Source organism: Rattus norvegicus, chromosome 1 (genome assembly GCF_036323735.1).
Source record: "Rattus norvegicus strain BN/NHsdMcwi chromosome 1, GRCr8, whole genome shotgun sequence".
Taxonomy (NCBI): domain Eukaryota; kingdom Metazoa; phylum Chordata; class Mammalia; order Rodentia; family Muridae; genus Rattus; species Rattus norvegicus.
In genome coordinates this window covers 254,868,762-254,883,177 of record NC_086019.1, presented here as the reverse complement: position 1 = coordinate 254,883,177, position 14,416 = coordinate 254,868,762, and the positions used below count along the sequence as shown (strand labels likewise).

The 14,416-nt window shown below is 46.8% G+C and overlaps 1 protein-coding gene across 3 annotated transcripts; it reads right to left on the bottom strand.

The window, feature by feature from the left end:
• Positions 1-2,107: 2,107 nt before the first annotated feature.
• On the bottom strand, positions 2,108-12,983 carry Nolc1 (nucleolar and coiled-body phosphoprotein 1). Of its 3 annotated transcripts, none has more exons than XM_063272817.1 (13): positions 12,648-12,983; positions 9,904-9,959; positions 9,653-9,792; positions 9,418-9,548; positions 8,426-8,603; positions 6,289-6,413; positions 6,029-6,164; positions 5,339-5,467; positions 5,071-5,181; positions 4,332-4,958; positions 4,066-4,176; positions 3,835-3,923; positions 2,108-3,710 (listed from the first exon to the last, which is right to left on the bottom strand). In XM_063272817.1, the coding sequence occupies exons 1-13, from the start codon at positions 12,765-12,767 to the stop codon at positions 3,552-3,554; spliced, it is 2,112 nt and encodes a 703-aa protein (XP_063128887.1). In that variant the 5' UTR covers positions 12,768-12,983; the 3' UTR covers positions 2,108-3,551. The 3 variants fall into 3 exon arrangements, with proteins under 3 accessions (XP_063128887.1, XP_063128884.1, NP_074060.2); XM_063272814.1 differs by having other exon boundaries at positions 8,426-8,606; positions 12,648-12,978; NM_022869.2 differs by having other exon boundaries at positions 2,109-3,710; positions 3,835-3,927; positions 4,070-4,176; positions 8,426-8,606; positions 12,648-12,819.
• Between the last annotated feature and the right edge of the window lie 1,433 nt (positions 12,984-14,416).

Here is a 14,416-nt window from a genome sequence, read left to right as displayed (position 1 = left end):
CACGCAAAGGTGTGCGCCACCACCGCCTGGCTTTTTTGTTTTGTAATTTTTGGACATCGCTTTTTTTTTTTTTTTTTTTTTTTTGGTTCTTTTTTTCGGAGCTGGGGACCGAACCCAGGGCCTTGCGCTTCCTAGGCAAGCGCTCTACCATTTAGTTTTTTTTTGATTTGTCATCAAGATGGTTATTTTAGGGTCTAGAGAGAGCAATGGTAGAACACTCACCTCACGGGCACAAGGATCTCGGTTCAATGCCAGGGCTGGAGAGATGGGCAGAGGCACTCAGTTATTGTATACCCATGGGCATCCATTGGAATATGAGTGGTCATACTGCCCCCTTCCCTCAATAGATTCCCCCTCTTCCAGGAGCCAACGGCCGACTGCCAACAGTTCCTAAAGCAGGGGTGGGGCTAAGCCTGACTCTCTCCCACTACTGTTTCTTTACGTAACTGGTGATTTTGTTAGAATCAGAACATTTAAAGCTAACAGTGTGATAACTCAAAATCAGATCATGCCTGGTACCTACAGATGGGCCACAGGGTTCCAGGAAAACTTGGCTTCTACAAGGCACACTGTTTGCAGTTGGCCTTCAGGTATCAGGCAACCACACATGGCAGAGGTCTTCTTTCACCACTCTCTAGAACCAGAGAGCCTCAACTGATATTTTACATCTATATTTAAAAGCTCAGAGCAGGAACAGGCTTCCTATGCAGTGGGTAGGAGCGCCACCTGCTGGCCCCTTCAGTAACTGCAGGTTAAGCAGGCTCTTTGGCGTGCTTGAACTGTGAAAAGAGCCTTTAAAATGCTTTTGTTTCCTGGCAGCTGTGTTTTGAGTCAAGAGTCTGAACTCTTGCGTTACCTATCATTCACGAGGACTTGGATTTGATCTCCTGCATCATGTACAACCTGGTAGGTTGCACACTGCAATCCCAGCACCCAGGAAATTGAGTTCATGGTCAGCTACATAATGAGTTTGAGGCCTGGGTTACATGAGATTCTGTCTTTAAAAAAAAAGTAAGCTAAAAATAAGACACTGAGCCGGAGGTCCTGAGTGTATTAACAAGGACCCACCTGGTGAAGAAACCTGACTCCTAAGTTTGTCCTGTGACCACATGCACACTACGGTGTTGTCCTCCCAACACATACAAGTAACTTTTAACTTAGGTTTACTCACTTTGTTTCCTACATGCATGTTTACACACGTGTGCTCAGTGCCCAAGGTCAGAAGAGGACACTGGATCCTCTGAAACTGGAGTTACGGATGTGGATGCTGGGAATCAAACAAGTGCTTAATTTAAATAAATATAATTTTAAAAAGGTTCTTTTTAAGAAAAGCATGTGCAGGGTTGGGGATTTAGCTCAGTGGTAGGGCGTGCCTACCAAGCGCAAGGCCCTGGGTTCGGTCCCCAACTCCGAAAAAAAGAAAAAAAAGAAAAAAAAAAAAAGCATGTGTGAGGCGGTGCAGGTGCAAGCCTTTAGTCCCAGCACTCGGGAGGCAGAGCTCTTGAATTCGAGGCCAGCCTGGTATAGAGTTCCAGGACAGCCAGGACCATCCGAAGAAACCCTGTCTGTAGACTCTGTAGACTAGACTGGCCCAAGAAATCCTTCTTCCCTTGTCTTCCCCAAGTGCTGGGATTAGAGGTGTGGGCCAACAATTGCCTGGCTAAAATAAAAACATGCTAATGTGGGGTTGGGGATTTAGCTCAGTGGTAGAGCGCTTGCCTAGCAAGCGCAAGGCCCTGGGTTCTGTCCCCAGCTCCGAAAAAAAGAAAAAAGAAAAAAATGCTAATGTAAAAATTGTTTTTTAGTCTCCAGATGATGCAAACACAAGTAACAGAGCTAATTTTGGTTTACAGGTAATTAGTTGTACTAAAGCCTGAAAAAGAGCTAAGCATGTCAGACAACATCTTTACAATACAAAAATAAAAGTTAAAAGGGGGTGGGGAGTTTAGAGGCCAGAAAAGGTACTGAGGTAAGGTTGGTTGAGAACTGGCAAACTGAGAAGCTTCTATAGTGAACTCGTAAGCAGGTGTCAGCCCCCCCCCCCACTTGTTCTGCTGTGTACAAAGTTATGAGGCCTCATTCGCACAAAAATACAACTCTGAACACATCAGGGACCATCCATTTTATTGTTTTGTAGTAAGACACAGAACTTTGACCATGCAGACTTCCTCAAGGAGCTGCCACAGGCACCCACTTTTAGCAGGTTACCAGGTGACCATGGAAACCAAACCAGGGAGGCTCCGTGTCTGTTCTCACCAGGTTAGCCAGGGTGCTCTTCTCCCTTCCCTCACTCTGGCTGAGCTCTGCCAATGGTCAAATCTTACGGCTTTATAATTTACTCCCTTGGCCCAGGGATCTCTGCTCATTCACTTCCTGCCTTGATGGAGATCACACTCTGTCCTTGAATGGTAGGTAAGCGCCACTATCACCCAGATATGCCTCCCAGCCCCCCCCTGGTTAGCCTGTATCAGTAACATCATATAGTTAAGGTACCAATAATCAATCCAGGGGACCAACTTAAATAAGACATAATCACTCCCATGTGATCCCTTTGAGGGGAGGGATCCAGACAGAACGGTCCTGCCCAGACCTCTCCCAGCCTCACTGTCCTTCGCCTGCTCCTCACTGCAGGTGCCCAGGATCTATCCACCGTACCTACTTCACCCAGAGGCTCAGGTAGGTCATCTCCACTTCCTTGACCAGTGCCTCAACCATGCAGGAGTTTACCATTCTGCTCTTGATGATGTTAACAAGAATCAAATATATTCATGAGCTTATATACAACAGCGGTAAGAGTCAAGTTGTTGCAAATGCCTCTCAGTGTCAGAAAAGCTTACTTCGAAATTAAAACTAGAACACACTGTAAACACGTAGCACTAATAGCTACTGAGAACAAAACAAAAACCGTTGCATCGCACTCACATCGAGAATCCTGCCTGTCAGTTCAGTAGGAAATTGTACCAAGAACTGCAATTTTATCCCCAAAGTTGGCAGATCCACGCCGGCTTCGGGAAGCTTCGGTGTCAGGCCCAATGGATGAAGATGAGCACAGGGCATGCTTAGCAGTCAAACATCACAAGACTTATGTCAGGGCCCACCGGGGCTTTGAGGGGTGGGATCAAATGTGGGTCTGCGCACTCACATAAACAGAATCCTCCATGTGACTCTGTGCATTGCCTTAGGCAAAGACTTTAATCTGTGGAACTCATCTCTGAAAATCACAACAAAAATCTGTATGACATGATTTAATATAAAATATACAATTTCTCAGTATGAAGACCAACAGAACAGGAAGGCAGCTGACAACCAAATGGATTTCTTAAAAAATAAAACAAAACAAACAAAAAAACTTTTTGTCTTTGACAATCAACGCTCAAAAACAAACCTGTCCAGAAGCAGGAGCATGGAAGGACTATAGACTGCAGTGTCAAAGAACCTGCTTCAAACTGTCCGTGCCACAACTCTCTCCTAATAACACTGAGTTTCTGGGTCCATTGGAGGTGAGTGCCAGCCTCCCAAAGTCACCCTTCCTTTGCTAAAGATGACACAGGTCACTCGCTGTCAAACTTGACGGAATTGACCTGGACAGAGATGGAGCCTCCCCGGTAGCTGCCTCGCTTCTTCTTTGTTTTTTCGTGCCGGAAGGACTTTCCTTTGGTGAACTTCAGAACCTGATTGGCTCGCTCACCCCAGTCTCCAGCTGCACCTCGCTGGTAGAAAATGAGGTTATTACACAGAAGATACACTCCAATGCCCTGTCACCCTTCCTCTATTGCCCCTTCAAAGCAGTCTGTCCTTCCCTCCCAGGCCCCAAGAGTGGGAAGCACCCCTCACCTTGGCATCGAAGGAATTGTCTGCTACTCGAGAGTCCACCTCAATCTCCTCCTCCCTGACCCTTCGGAAAGGGGAAGATGCCCTTTTCTCTCCCTAGAGAGAAAATGAAGTAAACGTTAAATTGGTGACAGCTAGCTCTCCTCAAAAGAACGTGGTATCAGGACAGACTGAGCCAGGAATCAATGGTCCCATGAATCTATGGGCTGCGTTCTGAAAACAATGTGGGACAACGTGCCTTCTTCCTTTTTGGAAACGTATTAGGGGTCTGCAGCTTAACTTTCTTAGATTGAGGAGTTGCTGCTTCATCTGCTGTCTCATTGTGCTTCCGTTTCTTGCCTGAACCTACAATAAAATAAAAAAGCCAGACTTAGTTAGGAACCAGGCCTGCTGAGAGCCTGCCACGAGCACTTGGGAGGCAGCCATGCCATCTCCCTGTGCACCTCCCTCCTGAGGACACCCCAGTACAAGACAAAACCCAGGGGTGACTAGACACGTGCCTGGCTTGGTCCCGGCTGCCTTTTTGTTCTGTTCTGTGTCTTCCTCTTCCTCCTCACTTTCCTTGCCTGCTTTTCCGTTCTGAGAAGCTGGAACGCCATTGGCCTTTCCTGCCTGTGGTTTGGGAGTAGCTTTGCTCTTGGGCTTCTTTTTCTCTTCTTCACTGGAATCTTCGGAGGAGCTGCTGCTGCTGCTGCTCTCGGCTGCTGCTTTCTTCACAGGGGTGGGTTTGGGAACGGCTGCACCTGCTGCCTTCTTCTTAGCGGGGGGTTTAGGCGGCGTCTTCTTCTCCTCCTCACTGCTGGAACTCTCTGAGTCGGAGCTGCTGTCTCCACCAGCCCGAGGAGCCTGTTTGGCAGGTAGAGAGGGTGCTGCTTTGGCGGTCACCCTGGCCTTAGGGGTTGTCACACTTTTCTTGGTGGCCTCTTCCTCACTGGAGCTGCTCTCCTCCTCGCTGGAGCTGCTGTCAGCCTTTCTGCTCTGAGGTTTCTGGCCACTGCCCGCAGGCTGCTTAGGAGTTGCCACTGCCTTTGCAGCAGGCGGCTTAGGAGTGACAGCTGGCTTGCTTAAGGGACTCTTGGTGGCACTGACTGGCTTGGCAGGAGCTTCATCCTCAGAACTGTCAGAATCTGGAGAGAGAAGACAGAATGAACAGCTCCCCAAACCAAGTTCAGGGGAGCCCTGTAACGACAGCCCAAGACAGTAGGCACCCCGCTAGCCCAAGTGTCTGAGCAGCGTTACCTGAGCTGTCTGAAGAGCTCTCGGCCTTTTTCTTCACTGGAGCTGGTTTGGCGGGTGTCTTGGAGACGACTGTCTTAGCTGGAGTTTTCTTCTCTTCCTCAGAACTTGAATCTGGGGAGAAATTGTGACATTAGGATGGGTCCAAAATTGCAAGCCAACCAGAAGAGCACTGGGAAGAGCGCAACAATGCACACACGGTCCTAGCCTTCTCTCCAGTCACATCGCAGCTACAGATCCCCTCCTTTCGCTCACCCTCCCCGTGACTCACCAGACTCCTCGCTGCTGTCTGCACTGCTGTCTGCAGGCTGTGTCTGCGCGGCCGCTTTCTTTGGAGACTGGGCTCCCACGGACTTTTTGGATAAAGAAACAGAAGGTGGTGGAACTGAACTGTAGGGACCTGTTTAAAACACAGAATAGTTTTGAAACATGCATTTGGGAGATTCATGCCTGTAATCCTGACACTCATAAGGCTAAGTAGAAGACTGATGTGAATTTGGGGCCATGGAATACAGAAGAAAATATTAAATAAGCAGTAAAATAATAGGTCTGGGGGTGATATACACCTTTAACCTCAGCTCTTGGGAGGCAGAGGCAGACAGATCTGAGTTCAAGCCCAGCCAGGTGTACAGAGTGTTCCCAGAGCGTCAGAGCTACATAGCAAGAGCAAAAGTGCACACAGGCCTGAGGACATCTCTCCTAAGTACAGAACCTGCCTAGCATGCACAAAGCCCTGGATTTAAGCTCTAGCATCAGCAAAGAAAATAAGTACTTAAATTCTTTGAACCTGTCTGTCTTTAGGGTTTATTCCTTTTCTGCAGATTGTGTGCTGGGTTAACAAGTCATTTCCAACTTCTGGGTCTACATTACATGATGCACTGTGGCTGCCTTCCTTTCTGTAGAAGCTGGATGCTGTGCATTAGGACTTATTTTATGGACATTGACGCCCCTGTCCAGTCACCTGCTTTTTTCTTCATGGGTTTTTTCTGTTCCTCTTCCTCTTCACTGGAAGAGTCCTCACTGCTAGAACTCTTTTGGGTGGGGGCAGCAGTTACTTTTACTGGTGCCTTGGCCACGACTTGCTTTTTAGGTGCAGTCTTCATTGGAGAAAAAAAATTTAACATTAGAGGAAAACACCCTCCCAAACAATCCTGACAGAGGACAGACACTCCCTGAAGCCCCTTTACATCATTCCCGCTACAGAGTTATAACCCTAATAACCTTCTTGAGAGGTGCAGCTGCCTTCTTCTCTTCCTCTGAGTCATCACTGCTACTGCTGCTGCTACTGCTGCTGCTGCTGCCTGCTTTGCCATTGGCTGCTTTAGGCTGTGCTTTCGCTGGTGGACCTGAGAAACAAAAGCAATATTAAACAAGTTGGGGAACTTCAAAAAAATTCCCATTGGCTACCACCGGACTTAAAGAGTCTCTCTAATTTTAAGGCTAGTAGAATGGCTCAGTGGGTAAAGAATGACCCGAATTTGATGCCTACATGTTATATAGTAATAGGAGAGAACCAACTCTTGAAAGTTGTTCTCTAAGCTCTATATGTGCATGCTGTGAGATGTGCAGATTCATCACACGTACAATAAACCATATAATGCCCGCTTCTAAAGTCTTTCTCTTCAGACTCTAATCAGAAGGAAGAAACAACTCATTTGTGGAATGGAATGAAAGGAATACAGGTGGCTGTGAAGAGCAGCAGAGAACACACGCGGGCTGTGTGCACCTAAAAGACAATGTAATACTTACCACTGGTGGCTCTGCTGTGCGTCAGGCTCTAACCCCAGGCTGAGCTTAGGTGTGTATAACTATGCTAAGAAATGTCCATTAATCCCAGCACTCTAGGGCCAGGCAGAAGCAATTACCAGCTCTAGGCCACTGGACTACAGTGAGACCTGACCTGACCCACACGTGTGATGCGCATACCCTTGGCAGAGGTAGGTGAATCTCAGAGCTCCTTGGTCTACAAAGCTAGTTCCAGGACAGCCAGGGCTAAAGAGAAACCCTGACTCAAGAAAACTAACCAAAAAGGGGAAAAAAAAAATCAAAACAAAAACCCTGTTTTAAGCAAACAAAAAGAAAATTAAAGATTAAAAAAATAAATAAAGATCAAGGTGATAGATGGCTCAGCAGCTATGAGCATTTACTGTTCTTCTAGAGAACCTAAGTTCAGTTCCCAGCACCCACATCACATACCCTTTAGTCCTCTGGAGTCACTGCACACATATGGGGCACTAGAATGGGCACTCACATACATATTTTAAAAGTGCATTTTATTTACTTACTAGACTTATTTATGTGTTTTATATCATGGCTACTTGGTTTACAAGTACATCTCTACACCAGAAGACCCCATCAGACAGTGGTGAGATCCCACGTGGGTGCTGGGAAGTGAACCCAGGACCAGGGTAGCAAGTACTCTTAACCACTGAGCCATCTAGCCAGCCCCACAAAACTTTGTTTTTAAAGGAAAATGAAGGTCTGTGTGTTTGTTTTTGAGGTAGGGCCTCATTACCTAGTTCCAGCTAGGTTGGACCCGAGATCTGCTTGCCTGTCTCTCAGGTATAGAAATTAAAGGCAGGCCGCAACACGCCCAGCCAAGCAGTACAGCATCCCCCAGGAATTCTACCATCAGGAGAGTCTGATTCTAAGACCTTGAATTTAATTGCACCTCAGCACCCTGACTCAGGACCATCTATCTTTCAAGAGTGATATGAGCTGCTAAGCAGAACACAAACCTTAGAAAAATTAAAAAAAAAAAAAAAAAACTGCTTCTCTTATTATATACTGGTCCTAGCTATAATGTTTTGTTAAATTGTTTGATTTTTTTTTTCTCTTTGAGTGGCCTAGAACTTGCTGACCTTAAATTTTCAGCAGTCATACTGTGACTGCAAGGATTATAGGCATACACTCACCACATCTGGCTGTGTACATGTGTGTAGTACTGAGAATTAACCCCAAAGCCTCACACATGCTAAGCAGGTACTCTACCTCAGCCCTGTCTATCCACGGCCTTATTTTTCCCACTAAAATTTTGAGACAGGGTCTGGGGAAATTTTCCAGGCTTAGCTGGGGTGTGGTGGTACACAAACACCTTCAATCCCACCAGTTGGGAGGCAAAGGCATTAGGGGTGGGTGGATCTCTGAGTTAGAGGCCAGCCTAGGAGAATCCAAGACAGCCAAGGGCTACAGAACAAAACCCTGCATCAAACAAACAAATTCCAGGCGTTATCTTCTAGTTCCCCAGCCCCACCTATCTGGATGGGGCAGAGAGAGCAGGCTTTTATAGCCAGGTCTGGCTAAGGGAAGCAAAGAGCACCACTTCACACTGGTCCCAACTCCCCTCCCAGGGAAATACCTGGTTTGGCTGGGGCTTTAGTCTGGGCTTTAGTCGGGGCTTTAGCTGCCGTAGCAGCTGCCTTTGGCTTCTGGGTCTGTGGTGCTTCATCCTCTGAGCTTGAGTCAGACTCGGACTCAGAGCTCTCTGCCTTCTTCGGAGGAGGTCTGACTGCCTTGGCTTGGGGCTTAACTGCTTTCTGCTAAAACAAGAGAGCAAAGATGGTGGCAAACGCCTTTAATACCAGCAAGTGGGAGGAAAATAACTCTGGAAGTTCAAGGCCAGTCTGCTCAACACAAAAGTTGCAGGATAGGGCTGGAGATGGCTCAGCGATTAAAAGCGCTAGCTGCTCTCCCAGAGGTCCTGAGTTCAATTCCCAGCAACCACATGGTGACTCACAACCATCTGTAATGGGATCCGATGCCCTCTTCTGGTGTACTCATATAAAGTAAATAATTTAAAAAAAAGAGAGTATTAGAAAAAACAACAACAAAAAAGTTCCAGGACAGCCAGAGCTACAGAGAGGATCAAACAAACAAACAGAACACAGGACGATGAGCAAGGGCTCCTGAACAAGATGCTTTTATTTTGGGTTTTTTTGAGACAGTTTCTCTGTGTAGCCTTGGCTATTTAGAACTTGCTCTGTAGACCAGGCTGGCCCAGAGCCTTTTTTTTAGGAGCCCACTGAAAGGGCAAGAAAAACTCAAAGATACAATCTAAGAATATCCAAACAACGACTTGATAAAAACTAGCCAGTTCCTGACATAATCTTGTCAACAGCTCCCAGCAAAACCCTTGTATTCTCAGGGCCCTACACAGTATCTCGAAGACCACAGAGCCCCTGGGCAGAGAAGAGAATCCTGCCTGCACCTCAATCTCATCATTCAGACTTCAGCATCTCCATAAGCCCCCAGAATTATGCAATATAGAGCGGCCTCCACCACCCAGCCGGCCAAGCTAGATGCTCCATTTAGTTTCATTTCTGAGCCTTCCTTACAGCCAAGGCTACATACCTGGACAGGCTTTTTCTTTTTGTCCTCCTCCTCCTCTTCCTCACTGGACTCTTCACTACTGCTGCTCTCTGAAGCTTTGGCTGCTGCTTTCCCAGCATGCTGAGGCAAACTGGCTCGCTTGGCAGGGGCGGCTGAGTAGAAAGAAATATAAGTGCCCATGAGAACAAGTCCTCCAGGCAGATGCCATAGGGTCTCTCTGGACCCCTGCCCCACCCCACACCTCACACAGTCTCACCAGCCTTCTGTGTGGGAACTTGGGCTTTGTCCTCTTCCTCACTGCTGTCCTCACTGCTGTCACTGGATGAAGTCTCTTTCTTAGCCTTTTTGGCCACTGGTCCATTTGACTGCAGTTTCACCTTCGGGGCTTTGGTGGACCTGTTGATGTAGATTAGGCTGGTTTCTGAGGGATCGACCTTCTCAACCCAAGGAGCCCAACCCAGCCCACCTAGGGGAGAAAATAACCCAAGTACAGCAAGGAAAGCTTACTTGAGCCAAAAGCTATAAATGTCCAAGAGGGAAGAGGCATTGGCGTCCTGCTGTGTCTGTAAGAAAAGAGGCTTGGTTAAGGAAAGCGTCTCTCGGTCAGATTCTGTTACTCTTTGATCAATGTAATTTGTCAGCCTGGCATGGTCCCAGCACTTGGAAGACAGACTGGCAGATCTGTGAGGCCAAGGCCCAAGAGGACTATATACAGAGTTCCAGGACACCAGGGTTATGTAAAGAGACCTTGTCTCAAAAGTTGTTTTACTGGCTGGAGAGATGGCTCAGTGGTTAAGAGGTCCTGAGTTCAAATCCCAGCAACCACATGGTGGCTCACAACCATGTGTAATAAGATCTCATGCTCTGTTCTGGTGTGTCTGAAGACAGCTACAGTGTATTTATATATAATAAATCTTTTTTAAAAAGTTATTTTAAGGGGCTGGGGATTTAGCTCAGTGGTAGAGCGCTTACCTAGGAAGCGCAAGGCCCTGGGTTCGGTCCCCAGCTCCGAAAAAAAGAACCAAAAAAAAAAAAAAAAGTTATTTTAACTACCTACTCAATTTGAAATGGATGTTACATCTTAAGACTTTTCCTACTTGTATAAATTAGGAGAAAAATATTCCACTTACATATCACCTAACACTGAACATGAAAACTTTATAGCATAGCTATTCCTATGCCTTTCCATCCACACTTTTACCAGCGCCCACATCTGTTAACTCCAGATCCACGCAATCCTGACACCTGTGGCTTCATATTTTCTAACTATTAACTTTTTTCCTAAACAATTGACTTTTAAAAGTCAGAAAGGAAAAAAAAAAAAGTCAGAAAGGCGGGGCTGGAGAATTGGCTCAATTCCCAGCACCCACATGGTAGCTCTCTACTGTCTGAACTCCAGAATCTAACACATCACACACATTTACATGCAGGCAAACCACCAACGTGCATGAGAGAATACATAAGCAAACAAAGGTTCCAGGTGTGGTGGCATATGCCTTAAATTCTAGCATGTGGGAAGGAGAGACAAGTAGAGATGAGTTTAAGTCTACACAGTGAGCCCCAGGACAGCCATAACTATATATTGAGACCCCATGTCTTAAGAAGGAAGGGTGGGGGGGTTGGGGATTTAGCTCAGTGGTAGACCACTTGCCTAGCCTGGGTTCGGTCCCCAGCTCCGAAAAAAAGGAAAAAAAGAAGGAAGGGCGGGGAGGAGTAAGGGGCACTGGAAGAAGGTCCATCGGCTAAGACCATTCAGGAACAGGTGGGCATGTATCATCAGATCACATGCCAGGCTGCCCTGGCTCAAAGAACTCTCTTATGTGGTCTGGTGGCCTGTAACCCAAGATTCCCAGGATCTAAGGCAGGAAGATCATAAGGCCAAGGCCAGGTCAAAAATGGCCACAGAAACAGGAGGGGACCAGGCAGTTATGATGGTGCAGCCTTTAATTCCAACGCTGAGGAATCAGAGGCAGGGGCATCTCTGGGAGGCCAGTCTACTCTGCATATGAGTTCCAGGCTAGCCAGGGTTACACGATGAGACATAGAAAATAGAAATAGAAATAAAGCAGAAGAAACCTAAATTGTCAGTTATGCTATCACCCTGAAAAAAAAAAGACCGTAAGTCTACACAGTCTTTCAAGGTGTTTCCATGAACACTACAGCTTTTCTTAAGATGCAGACGAGACATTTCACATTCCTTCACTTAATTTTGCTCTTACATGGATTTGAAGTGACACAATAGCTGTCACTCATCCCATGGTCCCTGTGTGTCTACAATGAGATTACTGGCTTGTGTATTTTTCGCTTGGTGAATCTCATTCACTCAAAAGCTGTAAATAGGGCTGAGCACACCTTTTTATCCCTGCTTTTGGTAGGCAGAGTGAGAGCTGAGTTCAAGGACAATCTGGTCTACAAAGTGAGTTGCAAGACAGCCAAGGCTACACAAAGAGAAACTCTTGTCTTGACAACAAAAACCAAAATGGCATCCTGCTATGTTCAGGCATGCTTAGGATGAGGAGGCTGAGGCAAGAGGGACAGAAGTTTACATCCATCTTCCACTCTACAAGGACTTTTATACACAATATAAAGGGTTGAACTTTGTTTTAAATAAAAGGATGCCCAGGATCATCAATGTAGAAAGTGGTGGATCTGGCCTAAGCCTCCATTTGCTTTATATCACTACCTGAAGCTCCAAGCCCAGTGCCAACTTGACAGGGAAAGATGCTCACGCTTTCTATGGTATACTGAAAGCAGCCTATCCCTGCACTCATTCATTAAGTAACTAAATAAATAATGATATCCTAGTTTTCATTGCTACGCAGTTTATCCCTGCACTCACTCATTTTTTAAAGTGTATAAATAAATAGGATCCTAGCCTTCACTAGTAACAATTTATCTTTGAGTCTCAGGTAAAACTGCAACCAAGTGTAAGTCCAACAAAAAGTACAGCAGAAGCAGGCACCGCCAAACCAATGCTCCGGGAGGGATCTATCGCCACATGTCCTAGGTCACGAGGGACCCATGCCTGCCACCACTGCAAAACTCACCAAAAGCCGTAAGATTCGGAGCTAGTCAGACGTGATGGAAAGAGATGCCGAGACCTTAAGCCTCAGAAAGGTCGGCAGAGAGGCTTCACAGACATTAGACTGACAGACCCCAGACCTCGATTTCTTGACTTCTAAACCTGACAAGGCCTAGACTACCTTGGAGAGTCGTCCCACCCCGGCCCGCAAACCAAACCAAGGACTCACAGCGCCTGTCGCTTTTGCAAATTTACTGGCCACCTCTGAGAGCTGGTTATCTCGCAGAAAGCCGAGCACAAGGGGATAAAGGTCGCTGGGAACCACGCGGCGCAAGCCGGTATCCGCCATACTCCGGGTTAAACGCGTCACTACCGTTGCGCACGCGGTACGACTGAAGAACTCCAGAGCACAGCCAGGGTAGAGGGCGGGCCCAGTGTCGTCATCACGTCGCGCGGCGCGCAGCGGAAGAATGGCCCCCACGAGGCAGGGCTCCCTCCGCCCCGGAGGCAGGACGCATGCGAAATCTATAAGTTCCTTCCGGTCTCACACGCGTCGTCATCCTGTAAAGGGCGGAGCCCACTAGCCTTCCCCCCCAAGGAGGCGGAGCTTTACGTCAGAGGTCACGCTCCCGTCCGAGGCGGGAAAACTTGCAACTTCCCGCGCATTATCTCTGCTGAATGGACTTCTATCTATAGAAACGTAGTTTCCAAGCCCCGGCTGCTATTCAGACCCCACGATAATCAAAGGAATGGAGAACTCGAGTCTCTTTCACCTTTCTAGAGGTGTCGTCTACTGCTCAAGCTCCCACCAACAATGACTTCTTCACATCCTTCACACCCAGTGAGACTCAAATCATAAGGCAATCCTAAAAGTTGTGGTGACAAAGGTGTTAGTATCCCACATTGACTGTCAGTCACAGCTAGGTTTAAAGACTGTTATCCCAACCATACACAACTCGAAAAGGGGGAGGAGAGCACGGGTTCATTCCAGAGAAAAGATCAAGGGACTCAATAACCCTTTCTTCCTTAAGTCAGAAGTCACACTGAATTCTGAAAACTCCACTATCAGCTATTTTCCAGGTCACATTAGTTATCCCTCACGAAACAATAAAGATGCACTTCCTGTGAACACCTTTTACTTTCCTCAAAACAGTCGCTCCTTCTAAAAAGAAATGTTATCCTATTTCCCAGAGGAGGTGCTTCTATCCATCCATCCATATTAATTTTTTTAAAAAAATCCACGCGCCAGGACGGTGATCAAATTAAATTGGTGAGCTTACCTGAAACACTTAATAGACACAAACCCCAGTTGAGAAAACTTTTATTCTCATAGGCTTGGTGGCAAATGCCTTGAAACCCAGGGTTGAGAGACAAAAGTAGGTAGATCTGAGGAGAGAGGGAGAGGAGGGTGGGGCAAAGGAGGAGGAAGAGGAGTTCTTTTGAGTTTGAAATACTATAATCCCAACACTTTGAAGGCAGAAGCAGTTATCCCTTGAGTGAGATCCAGGATAGTCAGGTTTATACAGAAAAACCCTGGCTTCAGAAGACAAACAACAACAACAACAAAAAAAAAAAAAAAAAAAAAACCAACCCCAAAACTGTATCTTCTCCATCCCACAAGTGTCTGTATTCTAAAATATCTCCATGCACAGGCTGTCACTGTAAGAGAGTAGGCAGGAGAACTGGGGTTTCAGTCCAGTCTGAACAACTCTACAGAACCCAGAAAGGGATTGGTGTAAATGTTAACCCATAAATACCTGAGTGTTCAGATACATGACAAGGCTGTACAAGCAGGGTGCAGTGGCTCCCTCCCACCAGTAGCCCCAGGGCTGGCAGGACACGATTGACCCTGGAGCTCACTGGCTAGATTGCAGAGAGATCTTTGGAAAATGAAGGGAGGGGGCCTAAGAGACTGCTCAGTTATCACAAGCATTTACGACTTTTCTAGAGACTCCGGAAACTCAACACCCTCTTCTGGCTTCTGTAGCTCCCACAGGC

What these genes read in the sequence shown, in the direction of transcription:
- Nolc1 (XM_063272814.1), bottom strand. Translation starts at nt 12,767, where the DNA reads ATGGCGGATACCGGCTTGCGCCGCGTGGTTCCCAGCGACCTTTATCCC. An exon ending in TAAAGCCCCAGCCAAACCAG is followed by an intron (nt 6,414 to 8,425) that starts GTATTTCCCTGG and finishes TTTGTTTCTCAG; the next exon opens with GTCCACCAGCGAAAGCACAG. An exon ending in GGCAGCCGGGACCAAGCCAG is followed by an intron (nt 4,177 to 4,331) that starts GCACGTGTCTAG and finishes ATTTTATTGTAG; the next exon opens with GTTCAGGCAAGAAACGGAAG.